The sequence below is a fragment of the Pistacia vera genome, unplaced genomic scaffold (assembly GCF_008641045.1).
Source record: "Pistacia vera cultivar Batoury unplaced genomic scaffold, PisVer_v2 Contig843, whole genome shotgun sequence".
NCBI lineage: Eukaryota > Viridiplantae > Streptophyta > Magnoliopsida > Sapindales > Anacardiaceae > Pistacia > Pistacia vera.
This window is the reverse complement of record NW_022196716.1, coordinates 124,791-149,977: the sequence shown is the minus strand read 5'-3', so window position 1 is coordinate 149,977 and position 25,187 is coordinate 124,791. Positions and strand designations below refer to the sequence as shown.

General features: G+C 33.7%; 3 protein-coding genes, 1 long non-coding RNA gene and 1 pseudogene across 4 annotated transcripts; 3 read left to right on the top strand and 2 right to left on the bottom strand.

Moving 5' to 3' along the window:
* The first annotated feature begins 830 nt into the window (after nt 1–830).
* LOC116118424 (nuclear transcription factor Y subunit B-4-like) lies at nt 831–2,258 on the top strand. The gene is made up of 2 exons (XM_031404411.1): nt 831–1,257; nt 2,080–2,258. The coding sequence occupies exons 1-2, from the start codon at nt 831–833 to the stop codon at nt 2,124–2,126; spliced, it is 474 nt and encodes a 157-aa protein (XP_031260271.1). The 3' UTR covers nt 2,127–2,258.
* Nucleotides 2,259–5,035: 2,777 nt separating this feature from the next.
* Nucleotides 5,036–6,463, top strand: LOC116118428 (nuclear transcription factor Y subunit B-4-like). The gene is made up of 2 exons (XM_031404418.1): nt 5,036–5,462; nt 6,285–6,463. The coding sequence occupies exons 1-2, from the start codon at nt 5,036–5,038 to the stop codon at nt 6,329–6,331; spliced, it is 474 nt and encodes a 157-aa protein (XP_031260278.1). The 3' UTR covers nt 6,332–6,463.
* Nucleotides 6,464–9,067: 2,604 nt separating this feature from the next.
* On the bottom strand, nt 9,068–10,438 carry LOC116118421. Its single transcript, XM_031404409.1, has 3 exons — nt 10,334–10,438; nt 10,120–10,180; nt 9,068–9,396 (listed from the first exon to the last, which is right to left on the bottom strand). The coding sequence occupies exons 1-3, from the start codon at nt 10,388–10,390 to the stop codon at nt 9,176–9,178; spliced, it is 339 nt and encodes a 112-aa protein (XP_031260269.1). The 5' UTR covers nt 10,391–10,438; the 3' UTR covers nt 9,068–9,175.
* Nucleotides 10,439–12,237: 1,799 nt separating this feature from the next.
* Nucleotides 12,238–13,138, bottom strand: LOC116118420. Its single transcript, XR_004126150.1, has 4 exons — nt 13,024–13,138; nt 12,740–12,828; nt 12,504–12,642; nt 12,238–12,415 (listed from the first exon to the last, which is right to left on the bottom strand). It is a non-coding gene; the product is annotated as an uncharacterized LOC116118420 (long non-coding RNA).
* A 2,850-nt stretch (nt 13,139–15,988) lies between these two features.
* Nucleotides 15,989–19,149, top strand: LOC116118423 (annotated as a pseudogene).
* The last annotated feature ends 6,038 nt before the right edge of the window (nt 19,150–25,187 follow it).

The following is a 25,187-nucleotide window of genomic DNA, read 5'->3' as shown; positions in this document are numbered from 1 at the left end:
GCATAAAAGGATACAGAAGATATATTACACAGTTAAAAGAAGGCATTGGTGGTGGGGACCATTATTAAGCCTTTAAGCTTTAAAACCTTTCCCAAATTATTCCTAAAATCTAGGGGGCGAAGTTGCAAAGGAGTAAACTTGGTCAGATTCTAATTAATAAGTAGAATCAAGGAAGACTTCTTGCTCATTTTACTCAATATTAAACTTGACTTGATAGAATTATTGTGAAAGTTTGGTCATGCTGAGCTCCATAGTTACACAATCAAAACCAATGGGTTCTTTATCTTTATTTTTAGTTTTCACCTACCTGATCAAACCAAAAAAAAAAGCAGGTTTCAGTTTCAGCTCATCTGTCCTAAACTTTTAATTCTTTAACTGATATTTTTTTACTATAAAGGTCCATATAAACCAGTCCACTGCATGTAACTTATATAGGAACATCTAAACATAAGTAAAATCATGCATGCTAGAAGGAACATATATAAAATATACCATCAAAATTTATCTGTTTTTGGTCACTGAAACATAAACTTTTCTTTGTCTATATATATATAATTGTTTTGTCATGTTATTCTAAGAAGCATACCATCAATATTGAAACAACGGCATATCCATAGTGGTTCATCCTCTAGAAATTTACCATGACATGCGGCATCCTCATCATGCAGCATAATTGATATATGGCATGGTTTATGTATGCACATTAACATGAACATGCATTTGCATACATGCTGACACATAGATACCCATCTATATAGTATATAGCAGTGAGTCTGCAGACTAAAAGGCAACGTGTCTGTCTTTGAAGAGATCAAGTTTTGAGTATAGAAATGGTCGATGAGCAAGATAAGCTACTGCCTATTGCCAACGTGGGTAGAATAATGAAGCAAATCCTGCCACCAAGTGCCAAGATCTCCAAAGAAGCCAAACAAACAATGCAAGAATGTGCAACTGAGTTTATAAGTTTTGTAACAAGTGAGGCATCTGACAAGTGTCACAAGGAGAATCGCAAGACAGTGAATGGAGATGACATCTGTTGGGCTCTCAGTGCTCTAGGGTTTGATAACTATGCTGAGGCTATAGCAAGGTACTTACATAAATATAGGGAAGCTGAAAGAGAAAAAACTAACCAAAGCAACAAAGTCAGTAGCAGCCAAGACAAAGATGAAGAATCAAACCATAAAAAGGATCAGAATGTTGAAAGCGGGCAGCAAATTGAAACTTTAACTCCACTAGAGTCCAGGCTTCTTGAGAAAGGTAAATCCCCTCTTACAAAGCCATCTTGAACAACATTTTACTGTTTACGGTGAAGAAGACTATGACAACAGTGATCTTTGTAATCAGTTTGCACAAGTTTTCAGTCTCTAGGATTGAATACAAGCAAAGCTGCTATAAGTTACATGGTTAACCTTGTATATCTCTCTCAATTTATGGTAATGGCTCCTCTCTTTGTAGTAATTTGCTTCCTCTTTTCCCTTTTCCTTCTGTTGGAGGAGAGTCACTTGGTTGAATTTGTGAACGGATCTGTAGCAATTGTATCTTGTGTATTTAGTACTCTATGACTGGTACTAGTTTAGAGCAGTTGAAATAGTTTTTAATAACTGATTTGTGATTTTAAGGAAACTGAAGTTCTTGCATAGTGTTCTGTGAGAGGAGGGTTACTTTACTTTGCTAAAGTGCTAGCTAGATAGATGAAACTGAAATATTTCTTTCCTTGAATTCACTAATTTTCTCTGCATTTATGGAAATCTTACCTAGCTATGTTCTGATGAAGATCAATTGAGTCATCAATTGAGTCTTAACTTATAATTTATAAACTTTTTATTTCAATTTCATGTATATTATAAAGGAAACTGCTATATTTGGTTTCTCCAGAAAGATCAAACTTTCTGTTTGCACACGCACGCGCACACGCAGACGTGTCTTATTCAGATGTTCCTGATAACGATAGCACTTGATGTTCAATTTTCCAATCACTGTATGTTTGATTATGACTGAGACCGTGTGTCCAACAATTTCCTGTACATGATACTTTCTCGTTTCTAACTCTTTGTTTTTCTGGGTAAACTTAAAAAAAAGAAAAAAAGGACTCTTCATCTTTAGAAAGTTTCAATTCAAGTTACTGAACTTTTTCCTACCGGCAAAATAAGCAATCTTTCTCAAAGAGGGAAATGAAAAAAAGTAAGTAAAGATCAAAGTTCAAGACCAAACAAGCAGTTCAATTGTATCATCTCAGGTAAATAAAGCCTTCAAAAACTTTGATCAACTGTTTTTAATGTTTTTGCACAAAAATTTTAAAGTTAACTTTGAGATAATACAAATAGTTATTTACCTAGACAAGAAAAGGAAAAGGAAACAAGAATAGTCACGGTGGCATATGTACTTGATTTAGGGCTTTACTAAACCCTAGAACAAGGGACCACAAATCTTGTGGCTTTACATAACATGATTAAACGTGAAAGTCCTATTCAAATATAAGGGCATGCTTTTTGTTTTTTACAAGCAAATGGATTGGCTAATTTCTCCATAAAAAGATGATTGCTAAGACCCTAAAAATAAAATTACAATTTGTGTCAGACTTAGGGTATCAAGATGCAACCTAGGGTTTCTGTAACCATTTGGGGGACCACTTCTCAACCATGTTATGTTTTTTTCTCTCTGTCCAATAGATGATGAAACCTGAGGGGCACTTGATACAAAAGAAATAGAAGAAACTCCCACTACATATGTATATGTTCCCCCCCAAAAAGAAGAGAAACGTGAAGAAAATAAGGCAGTAAGAGGGACAAAAGCTAAAAACTCCAAAAGTTTCTGGACCAACCATGCCAGTGAGCAGTAATATTAGATGGTTTCTTTAGTTATGGGATAATTTCGAAAACCTCAAGAAAATAGGACCAAAAATATCAGTGCAGAATTCTGTGATGGTTTTCCAGGTACAATGTCTTTGGAATGAATGTTGCTTCCATGGGCTCCAACCATGGAATTGTGGTATCGAAATTCATAATGTGCTCACATCACATTGATTGTCCGGCAAGCGCCAACCGATGCTTCGTAAACTGATACTGTACCACATCTGGTGCACCCATTCTCCAGGACAGAAGGCCAGAGGATCATGGGTTATCCATGTGAGTTGCAGCAGTCACTGTAAGCAAATGCAACACTGTTGCAAATTGCAATGTGCTCTAATACACATTTCAAAAGCTTTGATCTACTTAAAGTAATTTTTCACCTTATCTCTAATGGTCCAGGGAACAATGTTGATACATATCAAAATATACCAACGCAAAGGAGTCACGCACTCGCGCGTGCTCACACGTTTGTATATGAGTGTGCGTGTGTGTGTGTGTGTGGGAGAAAATGTGCACACACATGCATGTAGAAAGATATTGCTTCACACACAACATCATATGAATACAGTGACACCAATCTCTTCCTTCTTACTCCCAAAATCAATCAGGAGTCTGACTGAGTAACACTTAAATTGGATTCAAGTAAGAAAAAGTTTCCACTATAGTGATATTTTGCTCAAAGAATATTGTACCAAAAAGGGTTATATTGTTAACCCCACCCCACCATTATTTTTGATAAATCACATATATATAAACCACCCACTTTCAAAACCTCTAGTTGAGCACAAGAAGTACAGCAAATAATTCTTCCATGATCATCATCCTTAACTCAACTAGTGGCCTGGTCCTGGAAGAGCCTGATCATGATTCGTCTACATATACTTTTCTTTAATAACAAAATGTACCTAATTTAGAAGTGTCAACATGCTTCAAAAAGCCACTAACAATTTTTTAACAGCTTCATTAATAAAAGAAACTAATCACAATGTGAGTAACATGCTTGCATATGCATATTTTTGTGGGTGTCTAAGGTTCATAACTGGTATTCTAGAGACTTGTTTATCTTGTGTAAATGAAACTTGTCAATCACAGAACTTGACCAAAACCTAACAGATTCAATTTCATAAAGAAAAATATTATTCGGCCGCCAATAAGAACAATAAACCTAAAACTAAACCTAATTAAGCATAGGTAATCAAGGCGCACTAGCGTTTATAATCAGCTTTTTTTTTTTTAGGTTTATGCTTCGTCATTAGATTAATCAAATCATTAAAAATGCGAACGGTCACCAATACAGACCACTTATTTGAATAGTAAAGAGAATATATCAAGCTTATGTTAATATATATAATGCAAGCATAAAAGGATACAGAAGATATATTACACAGTTAAAAGAAGGCATTGGTGGTGGGGACCATTATTAAGCCTTTAAGCTTTAAAACCTTTCCCAAATTATTCCTAAAATCTAGGGGGCGAAGTTGCAAAGGAGTAAACTTGGTCAGATTCTAATTAATAAGTAGAATCAAGGAAGACTTCTTGCTCATTTTACTCAATATTAAACTTGACTTGATAGAATTATTGTGAAAGTTTGGTCATGCTGAGCTCCATAGTTACACAATCAAAACCAATGGGTTCTTTATCTTTATTTTTAGTTTTCACCTACCTGATCAAACCAAAAAAAAAAGCAGGTTTCAGTTTCAGCTCATCTGTCCTAAACTTTTAATTCTTTAACTGATATTTTTTTACTATAAAGGTCCATATAAACCAGTCCACTGCATGTAACTTATATAGGAACATCTAAACATAAGTAAAATCATGCATGCTAGAAGGAACATATATAAAATATACCATCAAAATTTATCTGTTTTTGGTCACTGAAACATAAACTTTTCTTTGTCTATATATATATAATTGTTTTGTCATGTTATTCTAAGAAGCATACCATCAATATTGAAACAACGGCATATCCATAGTGGTTCATCCTCTAGAAATTTACCATGACATGCGGCATCCTCATCATGCAGCATAATTGATATATGGCATGGTTTATGTATGCACATTAACATGAACATGCATTTGCATACATGCTGACACATAGATACCCATCTATATAGTATATAGCCGTGAGTCTGCAGACTAAAAGGCAACGTGTCTGTCTTTGAAGAGATCAAGTTTTGAGTATAGAAATGGTAGATGAGCAAGATAAGCTACTGCCTATTGCCAACGTGGGTAGAATAATGAAGCAAATCCTGCCACCAAGTGCCAAGATCTCCAAAGAAGCCAAACAAACAATGCAAGAATGTGCAACTGAGTTTATAAGTTTTGTAACAAGTGAGGCATCTGACAAGTGTCACAAGGAGAATCGCAAGACAGTGAATGGAGATGACATCTGTTGGGCTCTCAGTGCTCTAGGGTTTGATAACTATGCTGAGGCTATAGCAAGGTACTTACATAAATATAGGGAAGCTGAAAGAGAAAAAACTAACCAAAGCAACAAAGTCAGTAGCAGCCAAGACAAAGATGAAGAATCAAACCATAAAAAGGATCAGAATGTTGAAAGCGGGCAGCAAATTGAAACTTTAACTCCACTAGAGTCCAGGCTTCTTGAGAAAGGTAAATCCCCTCTTACAAAGCCATCTTGAACAACATTTTACTGTTTACGGTGAAGAAGACTATGACAACAGTGATCTTTGTAATCAGTTTGCACAAGTTTTCAGTCTCTAGGATTGAATACAAGCAAAGCTGCTATAAGTTACATGGTTAACCTTGTATATCTCTCTCAATTTATGGCTATGGCTCCTCTCTTTGTAGTAATTTGCTTCCTCTTTTCCCTTTTCCTTCTGTTGGAGGAGAGTCACTTGGTTGAATTTGTGAACTGATCTGTAGAAATTGTATCTTGTATATTTAGTACTCTATGACTGGTACTAATTTAGAGCAGTTGAAATAGTTCTTAATAACTGATTTGTGATTTTAAGGAAACTTAAGTTCTTGCTTAGTGTTCTGTGAGAGGAGGGTTACTTTACTTTGCTAAAGTGCTAGCTAGATAGATGAAACTGAAATATTTCTTTCCTTGAATTCACTACTTTTCTCTGCATTTATGGAAATCTTACCTAGCTATGTTCTGATGAAGATCAATTGAGTCATCAATTGAGTCTTAACTTATAATTTATAAACTTTTTATTTCAATTTCATGTATATTATAAAGGAAACTGCTATATTTGGTTTCTCCAGAAAGATCAAACTTTCTGTTTGCACACGCACGCGCACACGCAGACGTGTCTTATTCAGATGTTCCTGATAACGATAGCACTTGATGTTCAATTTTCCAATCACTGTATGTTTGATTATGACTGAGACCGTGTGTCCAACAATTTCCTGTACATGATACTTTCTCGTTTCTAACTCTTTGTTTTTCTGGGTAAACTTAAAAAAAAGAAAAAAAGGACTCTTCATCTTTAGAAAGTTTCAATTCAAGTTACTGAACTTTTTCCTACCGGCAAAATAAGCAATCTTTCTCAAAGAGGGAAATGAAAAAAAGTAAGTAAAGATCAAAGTTCAAGACCAAACAAGCAGTTCAATTGTATCATCTCAGGTAAATAAAGCCTTCAAAAACTTTGATCAACTGTTTTTAATGTTTTTGCACAAAAATTTTAAAGTTAACTTTGAGATAATACAAATAGTTATTTACCTAGACAAGAAAAGGAAAAGGAAACAAGAATAGTCACGGTGGCATATGTACTTGATTTAGGGCTTTACTAAACCCTAGAACAAGGGACCACAAATCTTGTGGCTTTACATAACATGATTAAACGTGAAAGTCCTATTCAAATATAAGGGCATGCTTTTTGTTTTTTACAAGCAAATGGATTGGCTAATTTCTCCATAAAAAGATGATTGCTAAGACCCTAAAATTAAAATTAGAATTTGTGTCAGACTTAGGGTATCAAGATGCAACCTAGGGTTTCTGTAACCACTTTGGGGACCACTTCTCAACCATGTTATGTTTTTTTCTCTCTGTCCAATAGATGATGAAACCTGAGGGGCACTTGATACAAAAGGAATGGAAGAAACTCCCACTACATATGTATATGTTCCCCCCCAAAAAGAAGAGAAATGTGAAGAAAATAAGGCAGTAAGAGGGACAAAAGCTAAAAACTCCAAAAGTTTCTGGACCAACCATGCCAGTGAGCAGTAATATTAGATGGTTTCTTTAGTTATGGGATAATTTCGAAAACCTCAAGAAAATAGGACCAAAAATATCAGTGCAGAATTCTGTGATGGTTTTCCAGGTACAATGTCTTTGGAATGAATGTTGCTTCCATGGGCTCCAACCATGGAATTGTGGTATCGAAATTCATAATGTGCTCACATCACATTGATTGTCCGGCAAGCGCCAACCGATGCTTCGTAAACTGATACTGTACCACATCTGGTGCACCCATTATCCAGGACAGAAGGCCAGAGGATCATGGGTTATCCATGTGAGTTGCAGCAGTCACTGTAAGCAAATGCAACACTGTTGCAAATTGCAATGTGCTCTAATACACATTTCAAAAGCTTTGATCTACTTAAAGTAATTATTCACCTTATCTCTAATGGTCCAGGGAACAATGTTGATACGTATCAAAATATACCAACGCAAAGGAGTCACGCACTCGCACGTGCTCACACGTTTGTATATGAGTGTGCGTGTGTGTGTGTGTGTGGGAGAAAATGTGCACACACATGCATGTAGAAAGATATTGCTTCACACACAACATCATATGAATACAGTGACACCAATCTCTTCCTTCTTACTCCCAAAATCAATCAGGAGTCTGACTGAGTAACACTTAAATTGGATTCAAGTAAGAAAAAGTTTCCACTATATTCAGTACAATAAGTTTTATTATGATAGCTTTCACAAGCAAAGCATTTGACACAGCAGAATTAGGGAAATGGAGGCACGCTATTCACCAGCTTGCACACAACTGGATCATTGTTCTCCATAAACAAGAAAATAGTAACTACTTTAATTTGGTGATGTTTTGTTCAACACATTCAACTGATTGCTATTTACTGTAGAGGAAGAATTGCTAATTCCCATTCATATCAAAATTTACCAATGCAGAGCAATCACACACTCGTGTGCGGGAGTGCATAAATATGTGTGCGTGTAACGGAGAAAGTGCACATGCACTAGCATGTAGATCCATTTTGTTTCACCCACAACATCTTTTATGAATACAGTGACACCAATCTCTTCCTCCCTCCTCCCAAAATCACTTGGAGGAGAGTGACCTATTAATAATTAATTTGATTCAAATAAGAAACACTTCACTATAATAAGTTTTGCTATGATAGCAATCCCAAGCTAAGAATTTTGACACAACAGAAATAGTAGAATGAAGGCATGATATTAACTGGCTTGCACACAACTGGAATACTGTTCACCACAAACTTGAAAGATTTTAATTATTTTAGTTTGGTTATTTATTGTTCAGCACATTCTATTGAATGCTGCAATGGAGGAAGAGTAGTTAATTCCTGTTCATTTTCCTCCAACCATGGTAGTAAGTAAAAAGGAATGTGAAGCTCCATTAAAGGTAATCCAAATAGATAAAATTGTTAATAGCTTAAACATTTCAGCACCTATGGAATAAAATCAATAAATTTCTGATCCTCAATCAACATCCAGACAACCTTTACTGAGTATATATTGATTGTATGACAAGTTCAATAGAAGCATGGCTGATACCATTTAGATTTGGGTAAATTATAAGCTGACTTCTTAATTTTGAGTTGTTAAAAATTGAATGAGTTCTTACTACTTTCTTCATCATCTTCTCATTAAAGTTTATATATTACACTAACTTTAGTGTGCAGTGTCTTTCATATATGTTGAATAACATTATACCTGATTTATTGGACAATGTAAATGTAATTAGTTCTTTTATATATTTGATTGGCTTTTATCAAAATAATAATAAAAGCAATTAGTTTTTCATATCTTCGATGATTTGAAATCTAGTAATATTTCACCAATCAACAGCATTAAATGGTGTAGGATAGAGTTTATTGAGAAACACTGGTTTAAGCCAGAGTTTGAAGCCTTTTTGGTAGTCAACAGCCTATTTCACCAGCAATATCCACAAATGCCCTCAGCCAAATGAAAAAAAACCAACCAAATTTCTTGCATCCAATAATATTTGGATACTTTTACATACTATAGAGTGCAAGTGCTTTTAGATCATTGCCTGAGCGATTCTGCAACATCCATCTAGTAACTTACAGAAACCAGAGAAAAAAAAAAAAAACCATGCAAATTATTCGTGATAAATGGGAAATCAAGTAATTCGTTTAACAAATGCTTCTACAAAACCCCAACCATCATCAACATCTGGTCCAACCCAATAACCAGTTATTTTCATATGAGTACAAGAACTTATATCCAAACAAGAAACAATTTCATCAAAATGCTTTAAAGAAGCTGTTAAATGACAATGAGAGCTCTGACTCACAGGAAATAAGCCTCTATCTAAGCTGCAGGCGGCAACAAGATTGGCTGCTGCAAATGAAGTTCACATTGTCAAAATTTGAAAGCAAGCAATGAAAATATCGTTTTGGTATACAACGTAGACGTTTCCAAGAACAATTATGGAATTCATTCCATCAGAGTTTTTGAGCCATTTTATCACTACTGATTGGCCTTAATCATCTTTTTATACATGTGTGCACATGTGTCGTGAGATTATTGAAGTTCAATTAAGTAAAATCTAGTGAACTGAAAGTTCTATTTTTCAAATTACTTCATTCAAAATTTTCCCATATAAAGTAGCAAAGTTCCCAGACTCAGTTTATTGCCTGCTTTGGAAATTACCTAATCTCGCTAGACGATTGAAATCTAAAGGTTTTAGATAATTCATTTCAACTCAACCTGGCTTCAAAGGAGTTCACATAATTTCATTCAATTTATCCAATCAAAAATATTTTCAACAAGAAATTCGCATTCCACATGACCACTCCATTTTTCAACTCGATAGGAAAAATAAATCTTCAAAGTGGCATTACATTTTACAAATGAACATCTAGTAGAACAGCAAAAAGTTTTTCAAAGCGTAAAAATCTATAAATTCTAGTTAATCTATTAGCAATTCGGCACACCAAAAATATTAAAATTCAACCTAAAGCACATGAGACAAACATAATATAACCATGATTAAAAACCAAAATTCAAATAAAAAAACTAATCTTTATCAGTTTGCAATACAAGAAAATTGAAGAACAAAACCTGTAGTAACAATTGCATTACGTGAAAGCCTGGCTGGCGCCGATTTTCCCCGATAAATTTTCTGTAAAACAAGTTAAACAAACTTAAAGTTCACAAATTTATTCACATAAAGGCTGTAAAATATGAAGTTTAAAATTTTCTCGAAAAACAAAAACAGGGGGTGTTTCAAACACCAACTAAGAAAACAGAATTAGGCATTTGGAGAGGAACTTACGTTGAGTGAAGGAGGACGAAGGGGGGCGGAGAAGCTTATGGAGACTATGCACGCCATTGAAGCTTTTCAGTAGAGCTTGTGAGGTTTTGGGTTTTGTAGTGTTTAACCAAAAGAAACAGAGCACAGCGACGTCGTTTCCAAGGAAAAGAAATAATATAAAAGAAGATTGTAGTTTCCAGTTAGTGGTAGCCTTATGTTTACAATATGTTAATGATTTCTCGTTGAATAATTTGATAAATCTAGTAAATTGTATAAATATGAAATATCATACTTTATATATTATAATCAAATATATTTGATAACATTAATCATCATTTAGACATGGTTTCAAAACCTAAACCAAACTGGGGGTCCACACAGGCTAAAACTCGTTTTAGCTATTGAAATGTATTGACACGAGGTTGAACTGACAGGAGTAGTGTCGAACCTATTGGATTGTATTGACTCGAGGTTAAATTGACAAGAGTAGTGTCAAACCGCAATTTAACCGTTGGGTCAAAGAATAGACCGCCGTTCTAAATGAATTTATTTTAGAAATTTTTTAATTATTAGAGTTTTAAAATTTTATTATATTATATTGACGTCAACATGATGTCACCGATCAGACCACCTGACTCAAGGATCGGTCCCTTGATCGAGTCAAGGCCCAATCCAAATATAAAAACATTGCATCCAGATTAATATCATGTCAAGACTTTTCATCACAAAAATCAAGACATGCCATTGTTTTACAGGACACATATTCTTTCACAGGCTTTCTTAATGGCTTAACAAGGGCTCTAAAGGTCATGAAGAACAGAGAAGTGACAAGTTTAGAAAAAGTAATGCTGGGATTTAAAAAAGAAGATGATGTCGAGGATTCAACACTTACGAGAGCAGTAAATATGGATAAACATGAAGATGAAGGAGTGGATGAGTCCATAATTATAAAACTTCAACCTCTCCAAAACTTTCTTTTAACTTTCAAAATTTTAAATTGCCTTTATAATAAACTTTACTATTTTCTAATAAGCCTACGAACTAAAATTCGTATATATTGCATTCTTTAATTTAATGATTAAGGTTAATCAAATAATCAAAGTCTATGGTATGCTTTCGATCTTAAGATTTAGATTACTGTTTCCTTCATCCTAAAGATTATAAAGTTCGACAAAGACTCTAGTTTCAAACTTGCGTTTACAGCATTGTTTTAAAACCCGAACTGGAGGACAACCCGTTTGACTGCCCGAGTCACGAGTCAACCGGTCCAATTGATCCAACCGGTTGGACCGATGACATCAGCAACAATTTTATTTTCAAAAAATTATCATTAATCCCTCAAATTTTAATATATTACAAAAATTCCTCTAAAAAGTTCAAATTAGTCTGTAAAATTTTTATTTATTTCAAAAATACCCCTATAAAATTACAAGTTAACCATTATAATTTTAAACTATTATAATAACCCCCCTAAGACCTGAACCAGACCTGAGAAGCTGCCAGGTCCCGGTCGGACCGGCCGGTCCAATCCGGTTTTTAAAACACAGGTTTGCAGGGGAAATTGAATAGCACTCATTACTTTGTTATAAAAAATTTCAGTACTAAATAAAGATGAATCCATATGGTTTGTGAAGCATCCCCATTTTCAAATAGTAACTAGGAGTTACACGTCCCAAAAATTTTCCCTTTTGGTCATGTATGAACATCATAAAATACACCCCAAGAAAAAATAAAAAGCCTATAAAGAAAAGTGAAATGGAACAAAATAAATTGGATTTCTGTCTAATTCGTTCGAAGTTACCGTCTCTATGCTGGGGAGGATTCATTTCTAGTCAAGGAATTTTCTCAATTTGTGAACTTTATAAGCTCAAATACATATTCACAGAACTTCCAAGTAAATGGTGTTCTACGTATGGTGAGTTCAACAATGGATATGTTCCGCTGTTTCAAAAATAACAAAATTCTAACTCACAAAATCGGAAGCAAAGAATCTTGATAATGCCTTGAAATTTATCTGTAAAAGAATCAGATTTCTCTTCCACTGGAAAGACTTCTCTTGCAATCCAGAACTCGATTAGGCCATGAAAAGCTTAGTATATTTATCTGTTCACGAAATCAGAGTTAGTACAGAAAAAGAGAGGTTTGAACTCATTAGTGCAACAGAGGCTCTGCCAAAACTTGGGAGTCAAACCTGAATTCATGTTTGACGATAATCACTTTAGGAATCCAAGACGAAAAGCAGAATGTATGGTTACACATGAGAAGGCCCATTTTGCATTTCATTTGAACTTTTGGACTTGTGCTTCGATTTCTTTTCCCGTTTCTTACCCCTGCCAAGTAATCAAAGAAGTGCATGGATTTAGGACAAATCAGTGTTCTGTAATAGCAATGTTAATATCTGTACAGAACATGAATTGTAGGCAGTACTCTTCATGTGAGCCATGGCCCCAACAAGATTTTAGTTTCCGGTTGATGTGCTTCATGTCCTTTTCTGAAGGGAACTTATATTTCATTACCTGCATTCATAGCCAACAAAAAGAAAACTACATTGGCAAATGCAACTTAATAGAAAGAATCTAGCATTCATATGATTTCAATTAATATAGCCATTGAAAATATGATCTCCTAGAGCCTCCATATTGCCACTACAAAGTAATATTGAAAGAAACTTAAGTCAAATAATACTAAGATGGTGAGTTGCTATGATATACCCAAGAATCTATGGCATTTAGATATTCAACGAGCTCTGGATAGGTGTGTGTAGAATTCTGTCGAGAGAGAACACTTTCTATATATCTACAAACAAGAGTAAATGGATGGTCAATGAGAAGTATTAGGNATGATCAAAGTTTAATTTGAATTCTATGGCCATATATTAAATGCATGCATGTCACCTATAAATCTTTTCTATTATTCCATCTTTATCATTAATGTAATTAATGACTTTTAAATTGAATAACTACGTGGCAGAATTAACGTTCTTATAACAACTCTTGATAAACCAATTAACCATGAGACGTCATGCCAATATATAATTTTCAATTGTTTGTACACTCTAATATGAACATAGTATCATATTACTACAACACGAAATCAAATGCACGCATGCCCCGTGTGAATATATTTTTCTCTCTTCCACCTTTATAATTATCACGATTTCTTACTTTTAAAGTGAATAATATGTGTTAGAGAATAACTTATTCACCATTTATGTATACATACAACCAACTAACCATAGCTAACATCATATAAATGATGACTCACGATTAGGGGTAGCATACGAGCCAAGCCAAGCCAAGTAATGGCTGGCTCGAGCTTAGCTCGAATTAGTTAAGCAGTGGCTCGAGCTCGAGCTCGGCTTGACTCGATTTAAGTACGAGGTGAGTCGATCCAAGCTCGTATAAACCTGTAAAAATCAATGTAAACTGCTTTTGTCTTCTATTGTTCACTTAAGCAAAAACTCAAACACTTAGGGTGCAAACGTTCATCCAAAAGCTCTAAAATCATTCAAAGCAATCCAAAAACGAAGCTGTAAAATCAACTTCCACAAAATCCTTTACAAACAACCCACACCAAGAGCACAATAGGCGAAACTCTATACAAAAACCCCTAAACACCAACAAACAGAAAAACAAAACCAGCCTAGAAAACAAGCACAACAAGGAAACAAAACCCACCAGCCCCACCGAAACCCCCAGGCTCCTAAGAGGTTGACATCAACTCCACACAAAACCACCAACACCGCCAAAACCACCCAGCCTACTATCCCTCTCCAACCACCTACACACAAAACATAGCAACAAGCAAACAAAGAAGAAGTCATCTGGTGGTTGCTCAATGAAGGGTGGCGTCTCAGACTTTGTGGTGTGAAAAAATGAAGATGACGGTGGTGGAGGTGAAATAAGCTTGAAGGGAAACTGTCTTTGTTTTAGGGATTTTGCAGCCGAGTGTCTTTGTTTTAGATTTTAGGGCAAATCTGATCTTACGCGAGCTGAAACCATCGATCAAGCTCACGAGCTTCGCCGACTCGAATGACGACATGAGCAATTTGAAGATCACGAGTAGTTCGAATCGAGCCCAGAAAAGCTCAACACCTTTCGCGAGCTTGAAGGTGAGCTCGAACTCGTGAACTACTCGTCTTTTGATGAGCCAAGCCTGAGTTTGTGATGAGTCGAGCCTGAGTAGCTCACGAGCTAGAGTAGCTCATGAGCTACTCGGTTTGACTGCACCCCATCATACTCGGTTACATCCAATATTACATGATATACATGCACTGATTTATGGTATTACGTCGTTGCATATGACATCCTTACATGTCATAATTGTTGGCCATCCGTACATTAATAAAATGAAATACTATGTGAGTTGTATATATTTGCGACATATACTTTGAATCTAAAATTTATAAGAGTAGGTAAACAATTTTTTATAACCGGGGTGTCTAAGCCAACTTGAGTGCACCTCAACCTCAACTAATCTCCGAGGCCCATTGAATACCCTACAAATCCAATGTTCTAGAAAAATCACAAATATGGTAGATGACCTAAGATGATTTGAACCCAGAAAATCAATGAAAAGAGCAAATATTGTTAACCACCAGACAAACCCTTTAGGGGGCGTTTGGTTGGAGGTTATATGAGATTACTGAGGTAATGTCATTTTATATTACTTGATTACCATATTTGGTTGTTAAATGATACAAGATTCCGATAATCTTCCAATACTAATAATAGTTATTATTGGTAATATTATAGGTAATCTGATAACCTCCATTTTCTTAGACGTTATAGGATTACTTGATTATCTTATTTTTATTATAATTTTATCCCTTATCAATAAAAAAATTGGACAATAATGCCCTTGTTTTAAAATCAATTTACATTAATCCACCATTACAATTTCACCCTTGTTTAATTAAGTTTTTAGACAATAATGTCCTTATATTTAAAACAAATTTTAGACCACCACCACCACCGCAGACAGTTGGCCAACCACTACCGGTCGTCACCGTAAATTGCTAAGAGTCGTCGGGAGACTCCGATATGGCGTTCGGTAGGTCTGACCGGAAATGTCCAGATCTATTCTGGCTATTTCAGGCCAGATCAATGGATCTGGCCATTAATGACCATATTTGGGATGTGGCTTGGGGTGATGAGAGTGATTTTGTTATAAATTAAAGTCTTATATAAACTGAGGTGTTTCATCTAAATCTGAAATATTAGGGGTTAAGAGAAATTATTCAAAAATTAATAATAAAAATAATATTTAAAAAGAGGGTAATTTAGTAATTTAAATAACATATCTAACAATTTATTCTAACTAACCAAACATATTTTTCTAAAGATTTCTAATAATTTTCAAGATAATCTAATTTTTCATTAACATAACATTCTCAATAATCCAATATTCCATTAACTATAGATTAATCTTTTGAATACTTGATATTCCATGAACTATAGATTAATCTTTTGAATACTTGATAAGCATACGACCCCGACGTATAAAACGTTAACATAATTTAACAGCAAGCCATACAAAAATGGGGGACAAACTTTAGGAAGATATTTTAATGTTCCAAAAGTGTAAATGAGAGCAAGGACAAGGGACAATGAAGTCCATGCAAGAGAAAACAAAATAGGTTGGTTTCGTAAATTCCGCCACCACCATCACCACTACTTAGTACTCCCCACTGTGCTCCTTCTTTTTTATACACCCACTTGTTCTCTCTCCTTCTGTACACCCTCTTCATCTCCTCCTCCTGCTTCTCCTTCATTTCTGCATCAAAATTCTATTAACAACATCTAGATTTATGTTTCTTCATTTCTACATTATAATTTTATAAATTATTGATTGAGGAAGAAGAAAGAAATGGTGGATGACTTCATGGTGTGTGTGGACAGGATCATGGCTTCAGCTTGCTTTGAAGCCCCACAAACATTACAGCAACAGAGTCAACAAAGTGATAATGTTGTGGTTGTGGTGAAAGAGCAAGAGAGGAATGATAGAAATGGGGTTCTTGTTTGTGTGGGTGATAATAGTAATTTTAATAATATTATTATTAACAATTTCAAGAATGGAGAAGAAGGGTCTTCAGCTTCAGTTTCTATTTCAGGAGGTTTGAAAAATAATAGTAGCAATAATAATAATAATAACAAGAAGAAGAAAGTTGGTGACGTAATTGTGGAGTGTAGGATTTGTCAAGAGGAAGATCAAATTCATTCCATGGAAGCTCCTTGTGCTTGTAATGGCACCCTCAAGGTCTTGATTTTCTTCCCTTCTTATTTTTTTCCTTATATTTTTCATGTTTCTTAAGGCTTTTTTTTTTTTTGCCCTTTTCTGGTTATCTGAGTTTTTTAACTTTTTGTGGGTTTCTGATAGTAGTTTTTTTTTTTTTTTTTGGGTTCTCTCTTCTTTGATTTGTTCTTGCAGTTTTGAGGTCTTCTTCAGATTGGACTTTAATTTGGTGAACTGTTTATTTGGATATTTTTTTTTTTTTCTAGTGAATTTGGTAGTGGGTATTAGTGAATTTGTAATTTATGAGTTATTTTTTGTGTGGTCTGTACTGTTTGATCGTCGCTTTCTGGGCTTGGATTTAACTTCAATTTTGTTCTTATTGAAATTTGGAATTGTCTGGTCAAATATTTATTATATTTTTTTTTTTGTCATTATTTTGTTTTCCAAACCCCCTGTTTGGTTACGAGAAAACTTTGAAAATATGACTTTTTCAATAGATGCTTTGAAATTAAGTCATGTTATTTGGTTTCTTCAGGTTTCGTCTTTTTTTTGTGTTGAAAAAGTTGTTGCATTATCAATAATTTATGTGAATTCAGCTTCTTCTCTCTTTTTTTCAGAAAATTTTCCTGATACTGTTTTTGGTTAACCAACCAAACAGCTGAAAATGAATATAACTTCTCAATAAAGTCATATTTGACTTCATCAAATAGTTGAATATTAAAAAATGTCCTTTTGTCCGTTTCCATTAAATTTTTGAAGTGAAATAACAGAGCTTTTGTTAGTTGTCAATATTTTCCATTTATTTGGTCTATTAAGCCTTGATAAATCCTTTGTGCTAACATTTCGTTACAAGTAATGATGTTTCGGTTTCAGTGAATAAGTTTTAGTGAAGATTATTTAAAGTAGTTATATGTAATCAAATATCGGTCGTAATCTTAAAGGCCTACGTAGCAAACATTGTAATTTGGGTAGATTATCGGGGGGCAAACATTGCAGTGAGTCGTGATACGGTTGTCAGTTTTCAACTCAAAAATATACTGCTGACATTTTGGTTCTGCCTGTAGTTTGCTCATAGGAAATGCATTCAGAGATGGTGTAATAAAAAGGGTGATATCACTTGCGAAATCTGCATCAGGTAAAAGTTTTTGTAAGTATAAGTATAGATGATTTAATTGCCTGATTGAATTTTGAAATATCTAATATGTGATTCGATGAGTAATTGCAGGTCTTTTCACCAAATTATTCTCTTCCGCCAGCCAGAACCAATCGATTTTAGGCAATTGATATCAGGTAAGGCTTCATTGTTACCTTCAAAGCTGCTTGAGATGACGTGTATTGCTCTTGTTGTCTATTAGCATCTTATATGGTTCATCCCCGACTTATTAAGGTATCTAAATTAGAAATAAAAAATCGTCGAGTCTCATAATATTCTTTCCCTTTGTAATCAGGCAAGCTTGGGGTCCCCACATTGATCTCCATGATTCTCACCTTCTAGCACTGCAGCAGCTGAGGTCAGTTTCTGCAATCAGAGTATGAGGATTAGCTGTTGCTAGTACAAGTAGCATTGCTTGTCTCCGATCTGTTGCTCTAATTGTAAGCAAACCTGTTTTAAGCTTTTCTTCATTAACTATTACTGTGCGTATGGTCTTGGAAAGCTTATGTTTGTTGTGGATACACGTTGCTGAGGTTTGGCTTATGCGCCAAGTTCTAATGGCCACTAGAGATTCAGGGATGGTACAGGAATATCAACGCTCTTCAACGTAAGCTATCTTTCACAGAAATATTTCCTTAAAATTCTGCTTTATGAAGAAATGTATAGATGAATTTCTTATAATCTATAACCTCTCCCCAGCTCTTCAATTGCTTTTCTGGATCTTGAACTCTAAAACTGGAATTCTGACCTCAGTTTCAGGTGTCACTTCTTCAGTTTGCTGGTTTTTTTCTGCCATGCTACGTGATGGCCCGTCATGGTACGTCATGCAAGCCGAAGGAGAAGACAGGTGGGTTTTTACTCCATTTCGTATATATTTCATTTTACGTTTAGTGCCAAACACATTTGAAATGTGTTTCTAGTTTTCACCCTGTTTAGAAAAGCAATACTTTAAGCTGAACAACTGGAAACAAGTAAAAAATTGTCGCAATAGTGCATACACTACATAATCTACTGGCACAAGCATTTTCTCCATATGTTTGGACCCACTTGAATAGAAAAAAGAAGAGGTTGAGGTGGGGACATCGCTATCAATGCTGAATAGTGCTGAGTTAACATGTCTAATGTTAGTGTCTCTGTAGTTGCTTTGAAGTCAAATTCTGAAATTTAAATTTAAAATATAATACAAGTTAACGGTGTAAGCATAATTAGATGGTTCCAGAATTTGGTTATTCGAGGTCTAGCTCTGATATGCATCATATAAGTGCCTAATGGTGCATTCTACTCAGATGGTTTTATCTTGAAGATCAAATCTAAGCATTTGTTTGAGTCGAGCTTGCAGATATTGGGCTGAAATTATTGGTGTGAAATAGAATTATTGTTTAACATTTAAATTTTGTTTCTTGTGTTTTTATTGTTTTGTCTATTGTTCAGGGCTTATTCGGGCAATTAATGTTAGATCGATTCCTAAATTGAGGCCCTTTCGTGCTCTACGTCTCATCTTGTTTATGACAGGCAAGCGCTTTGTATATGGTAATTCTAGTCTAAATCAAAGATGCCAAAATTGGCTGAAAACACTATTGCAGAGGAAATCCTTCAAGCTCATCACTTCGCTAAAAGCAGTTGAAAAAGAAAAAAAGAGGAAAATCCTTTAGTTTTTGTTCAGCTCCCTTGAGAGCTCAGAAATGTAAATGTGAACATGGGTTCATTAAGGGCTTTGTTTCTCTATGGTTTCTTTTTCGTTTTTCCCTTTCCAATTCTACACAATGTAGGTTCATTAACGCATAGGCTTCTCCTGTTAAAAGTGTGGTGATGGCATGTGGCTCTCTAGTTATGACCGTATTGCAATAGCAGTTGCTACAAGCCTGTTCCGGACAGACTCGGAACTGTTTTGCTACTTGGGGATTATGGTTAAGAAAAATTTAATCTACTCATGTCGTAGTTTCTCTTCCGAGTCATTTCATATATGTGTAAAGTAAAAATCTAATATGAGTTCAATAGAATGATTTGGAAAATGATATATTAGTGCTATATCAGATGTCTTATCACTTGAGATCGATGTAAACCTTAGAACGCTTCTTGCCTCTGGGTTCCATTTACTCATTAGAGCTTGAATTTAGAGAACTTTGATTGTTTGCCTGAGATAAGTTTTTGGATCATTTTGTTCGAAGTCTTGCTAGTGATTCCTCATAAACATAGTTCATCTTTTAGTCAAAAATAAAAAATTGAACTTAAGATTATTCCGAAGTCCGATTTTTTCCGCATTTGGATTCCATGTTATTGTGATTTGTGGAGTATTATAATGTTTCGAGGGTATGATTAAGCCTAAAAATGATGCATGATTCATTATCCTTGCTTGAGCATGAATCTAATTGTGATTTTGTTGATAGTAGAATTGATCTTTCTTGTTTAGAACCATCTCCAATAATTTTTGTCTTCTATTCATTATCTTGGATTTCAAGGACGGTTTTTTGTCGATCCCCGTTTTGCTTTTGGATGCAATGATTCTGGTCTGAGATCGAATCATATGTCGAATTTACAAAAAATACCAGATCAATGCATACAATATCTTTGTTAATCTTTGGTATGGTTGTGGGAGGTTGAGATGTAGTTTATTACTTGACTTCTAATCTTCCTTTTAACCACATTATGATATCTTAGAGGTGCCAAATGGGTCCATTATGTCAGTTATACAGTGAATAAAATGGGCAAATTGGGTTGCTTTTGGGCAACTGGTCTTCTGGGTCCTCGGATTGGACTCAACATAATATATGCTTACAGGGGTTGTCAGTATTGCTTGATGCTTCGAATACGGTATGATATAATCAGAGATGCAAATGACTCCAGATATTTCAGGGATTAAGTCATTAACTTGATATTTTAATTGATTTTAATAGATAGATTACCTAAAAGTCTTGATAATCTCTTCAGAAAGGTACTTTGAAAAGTGCCTTTCAATTTATTATTTTAATTCCAGTTGGGTATTTTATAATTTTAAATATATATTAATTATTCTCCAAAGTGTTTTTTAATATTTTCCAACATGAATGTTAGCTGATTAATTATAATCTTAAATAATCAATCCAAAGGAACAAACACAGCTGGATCGATTATTATTCTAATATTCATATCATAGATACAACTTTATAATAAAAATTTTTATTATTAATTTAATGTAAATGAATATATAAACATTCATGGAGATTATTAATATAACTACAATTTTAACTTTTCTCTCAAATCTATTAATAGCCACGTTCAAATCCACTGGTTTATAAGAGCGGATAATCCCCCTATTTAATAGACTATTAGGTGAAGAATCAGACTCATTTCAAATTCTATATAGTAATAGAGTTACTCACACTTGAGCTAAGTATTTGATCAACGGGTTGAGAAGTTGGAGTCAGCAATTATCTTTTCACAAACATGACTAAACATATGTGTTTGACTACGAGGGGTTCACACTGACTAAGCATACTCAGCCTACTGGTTTATAAAAGGAGGTAATCCTCCAATTCGATAATCCTTATTGTGATTGATCAACCAAAGTCTTAAACGTTGTTTTAACCTACATGTTGAAAATTTCAAAACGTTCATACCTGAGAATTTTTCGAAAATTCAAATATTTTATTAATTAGTTATCCCATGATTGTTGTCCAATAATTGAAAAAAAAAACAACTTCATTTAAAAACTTTATCAAGGAGATCTCCCACCAAAACCTGGCATAAAAAAATTAGAAAATTTAATTTTTTTGCTTTAAATTAAATTAAAAAAAAAGTTTTCAATTAATAATGTTTAGGTAAAGGTATCTTATTGCCATGATTAAGAAAGAAGAAAAGAACAAAATATGTGGGTGTTTTTAACAAAATCTTGTGCCTTGAAAAGGATTATCACCTCAAGAACCCTCCATTTCATTTTATTTTATTTTATTTTTAATTGATTTTATTTTTTAATTTTTGAGTCTTAAAAATAAGGTAGATATTGACCCCATCAACCTTTGACATTATTTAACCACTTTGCTAAATTTTTTATTTATTTTTATTGTTTCAAACACTTGAAAAATAGTAATAAAATTGACACCTAAACCGGTCCAACCCAATCCAACATGGTAATACAATTTTTTAGTTATAATCGAACCGGTTTTGCTGTGGGCTCTTGGTCGGACCAATCGGACTGGTCTGATCCGGTTTTTAGAACAATGCCTTTGACATTATTTAACCACCTTTGCTAAATTTTATTTTATTTGTTTCAAACACTTAAAAAATAATAATAAAATTTGACACTTAATGCCTTTGATTGGTAATATTAGAATCTAAATTAAAGATGACAATAATTTATTAATTTAAGAGAATAATATTAATATAAGGTCACTTTGACTCACTCACCTACCTCTATAATTAGTTAACCAACTACAATATAATAAGAAATTAGATTTCATATTGTAGTATTTTCAAAGATGATTTGTGATTTAAAAATAATTTTAAAAATTTTAAAATATGATTTAATTATGATAAAAAAAAAAAAAAAAACCTTCAATAGTAGCATGTTGTGAATATAATCCTAAAAAATAATAATAATAAAATACATTCTTAAAATAATAATCTTCCCATAAACCCTCTTAAGTTATTGACCAACCATGTTGAGCTATAAAATAATTAGTATTTAGTTTCTTCTTAATAAATAAATATGAGAACCTTCTTACCTCTTATTTTAATATTATTTATACGCCGTAGTGTATAATTTTAATATTTTTCCTAATAAAAAAAAAAAAAAAAAAAAAAAAAAAAAAATAATAAAAAAAAAAAAAAAACCAAAAAAACAAAATTTCGTAATTTTTTATACATAAAATTTTGTCTTTATAATGTTAGATGAAGATAATAAAACAAATATTTATACAATCGAGTCATCGGCTAATGAGATTTGCATTTTTTTAATATGTAAACTTTCGTAAAAGATACGTTTCACCGAACATCGTTGAAAACATTCAAAGTCGATATAATTTACAAAAACATTTCAAATATGAATCTAACAATGTGTTAAGGGAAGAAACACTTTGAGTCAATTTTGTTATAATATTGACACTTGAGATATATAAAAATAACACTAGAAGAAGCATTTCATGAATACTCTTCAAGTGCTTTTCATAAAAGTACTTCTTTGTTCCTTATAATAATGTATCTCAAAGATTAAATTATAATTTATAATTAATTAATTAAGTAGGTTTAATTAGGGGGTATTTTATTGAATTAATTAATAAAATTTCATTATCAAAGAATCTTAAAGCATGAAAATTTCAAGATTTGATGTCGTTTTCGTTCAACTATATAAAACATTGAAATCCCAATTTTCTGCCATAATTTTCGGTTGTTTCTTTCTCTATTGTCAGTCTCTAAGCAAGTTATGGTCAAAGAAAGTCACCAACTACAAAGCCTATAGCTTCGATTCTTCAAAATTTTAAAAATAGAATTTGGAAATCTGAAGTATATTCTCGATGTTTTTATCACAAAATTTTGATTTGATATAATATTTAAAAACCATTTTCTAAGTTAAAAAAAAAAAATGCTAACTTCTTGAATTGTATCAAAGAATTGTTTTTATTTTATAAATACTAGCTAAAATAATTTCACTAGTGTTATCAAAGGCAAGAGGTTTTTTTTTTTTTTTTCTCGACTAATCTCTATAGGTGACTAGTACAATATCTCACCGTTATGATCATCTTGAGTGTGTTTGTTTTATTATTTTGAGTTGTATTTTTTAAATATTATTGGTAGGTAGAATTGGGTGATTATTATGAGGTATAATTTAAAAATTAATAAAAAAAACCCCATAGGTTTGCTAATTTAACTTAACACTCCTACATATAAAAATTTTGTAAAATGACAAAAACACTCGCACCATACACAACTACCAGATTCCGGCCACCACCGCCGTAATTTGATCAGAATCTGGTATTATAGTGCACGACCGACTGGATCTAGCTGGTCGTGCGTCGAGATGGCATTTTCCAAGCCAGATCCACCATGAATCTAGCTAGGAAATGCCAGATCTACGACCAGATCTAGTCGTGTTTGGTCGTCAATGACGGCCATGTCTTGGCCATCGTTGAAGACCAGCTACGGCCAAAGATCTGGCCATCAACGACCATACCTTTCGTTGTAGATTTGGCATTTTTTGGCCATATCCACAGTGGATCTGGCCGATAAATGATAGATCAGCGCACTACCAGCCATATCCAGCTAGTAGTGCGTCATTATACCAAATTCTGACCATCTTCCGATGGTGGTGGGCGGAATCTGGCAAATGTGGGAGGGTGAGGGTGTTTTTATCAATTTCTAAACTTTTTTTCGAGGGGTGTTTAGTTAAATTAATAAACTTAGAGGGTTTAAAAATAGTTGAATAAAATATAATAGTATTTTCAGAAAAGGGAAAATAAACATGTATTTTAGAAATAGTATTAATAGGATAGGGAAAAATAATTAAACAAACGGATGTGTGCCTTAATCATACATCCCAACGCTCGTCCTACCACTTAAGCTATCCAAAGATGGGTTCAAAGGTAAGAGTTTGATTGTGAAGAGATTCATTTTAATAACCAATGCATTAATATGACATTAAGTTACATGGGTCCCAATGCCATCTGATATGCTTTGTGACATGTCAAGTCAGTTTGTACAAACTCTCCTATTCCTACAAAAAGCATTACCCCTAAAATAAGAACATCTAAGGAAATAGTTGTTGAACAAGAATCATTTGTTGCCGTTTGGGAAGCAAGGCAGGTAGATTTCAATTAGTAATTTGTTGAAAAAATGTTTTTAAAACGACTAAATCATCCCAAATTATCATTTGTTCCTCAAAATAATGCTTAGAATTGAAATGATCCAAAGCTAGATTGACCACCCTATTATTGGAGGTCAATATCCCTATGTGAGAAATCAAAAATAAAGTTTTGGGTAGGTAAATCATTTTTAAAAAAAAAAAAAAAAAAATTGATAGAATCAATTCGGTAAATAATATTATTAATAAAATGATAAAACAAGGTTGTTTAGATCTTAAATTCGTCCGTAATAGTAATAGTTATTAATGAATGATAAAGTGTATATGTTTTATTTTTTATCATTTATATAAAATATATCGAAATAAACAAATGTGTAATGTGTATATTAAAAACATATATTAAACCCTAAAATAAAGGGACCATAAGGAGCTTATTTTATATTATTTGCTCTAACCACGTCAATATGGCAACGAGATCGTCCCATGTAACCATTAACATTATCTACTCTTAAACGATGTTACGATATGATACATACTTTCAATCATTGTGTTAAAACTCAGCCTAACACATTCGATTGAATCGGTTTAACCAGGACCTGAAGCCTTCACTGGATTGGGTTACTAATTTATCTATTCACTAAAAACCCCTAGAAATTGGGATGATAATCGGCGACAATTGAAGGGATGCTGGGGCTTTTGAAGAGGAAGGGGGTGAG

Excerpts from the sequence above, each read along its gene's own strand:
- LOC116118421 (XM_031404409.1), bottom strand. The coding sequence starts at position 10,390 with ATGGCGTGCATAGTCTCCATAAGCTTCTCCGCCCCCCTTCGTCCTCCT. Across the intron at positions 10,181-10,333 it reads TTCGTCCTCCTTCACTCAAC|AAAATTTATCGGGGAAAATC; the intron begins GTAAGTTCCTCT and ends CTTGTTTTACAG. Across the intron at positions 9,397-10,119 it reads TAATGCAATTGTTACTACAG|CAGCCAATCTTGTTGCCGCC; the intron begins GTTTTGTTCTTC and ends CTTCATTTGCAG.
- LOC116118428 (XM_031404418.1), top strand. The coding sequence starts at position 5,036 with ATGGTAGATGAGCAAGATAAGCTACTGCCTATTGCCAACGTGGGTAGA. Across the intron at positions 5,463-6,284 it reads GTCCAGGCTTCTTGAGAAAG|AAAAAAAGGACTCTTCATCT; the intron begins GTAAATCCCCTC and ends CTTAAAAAAAAG.
- LOC116118424 (XM_031404411.1), top strand. The coding sequence starts at position 831 with ATGGTCGATGAGCAAGATAAGCTACTGCCTATTGCCAACGTGGGTAGA. Across the intron at positions 1,258-2,079 it reads GTCCAGGCTTCTTGAGAAAG|AAAAAAAGGACTCTTCATCT; the intron begins GTAAATCCCCTC and ends CTTAAAAAAAAG.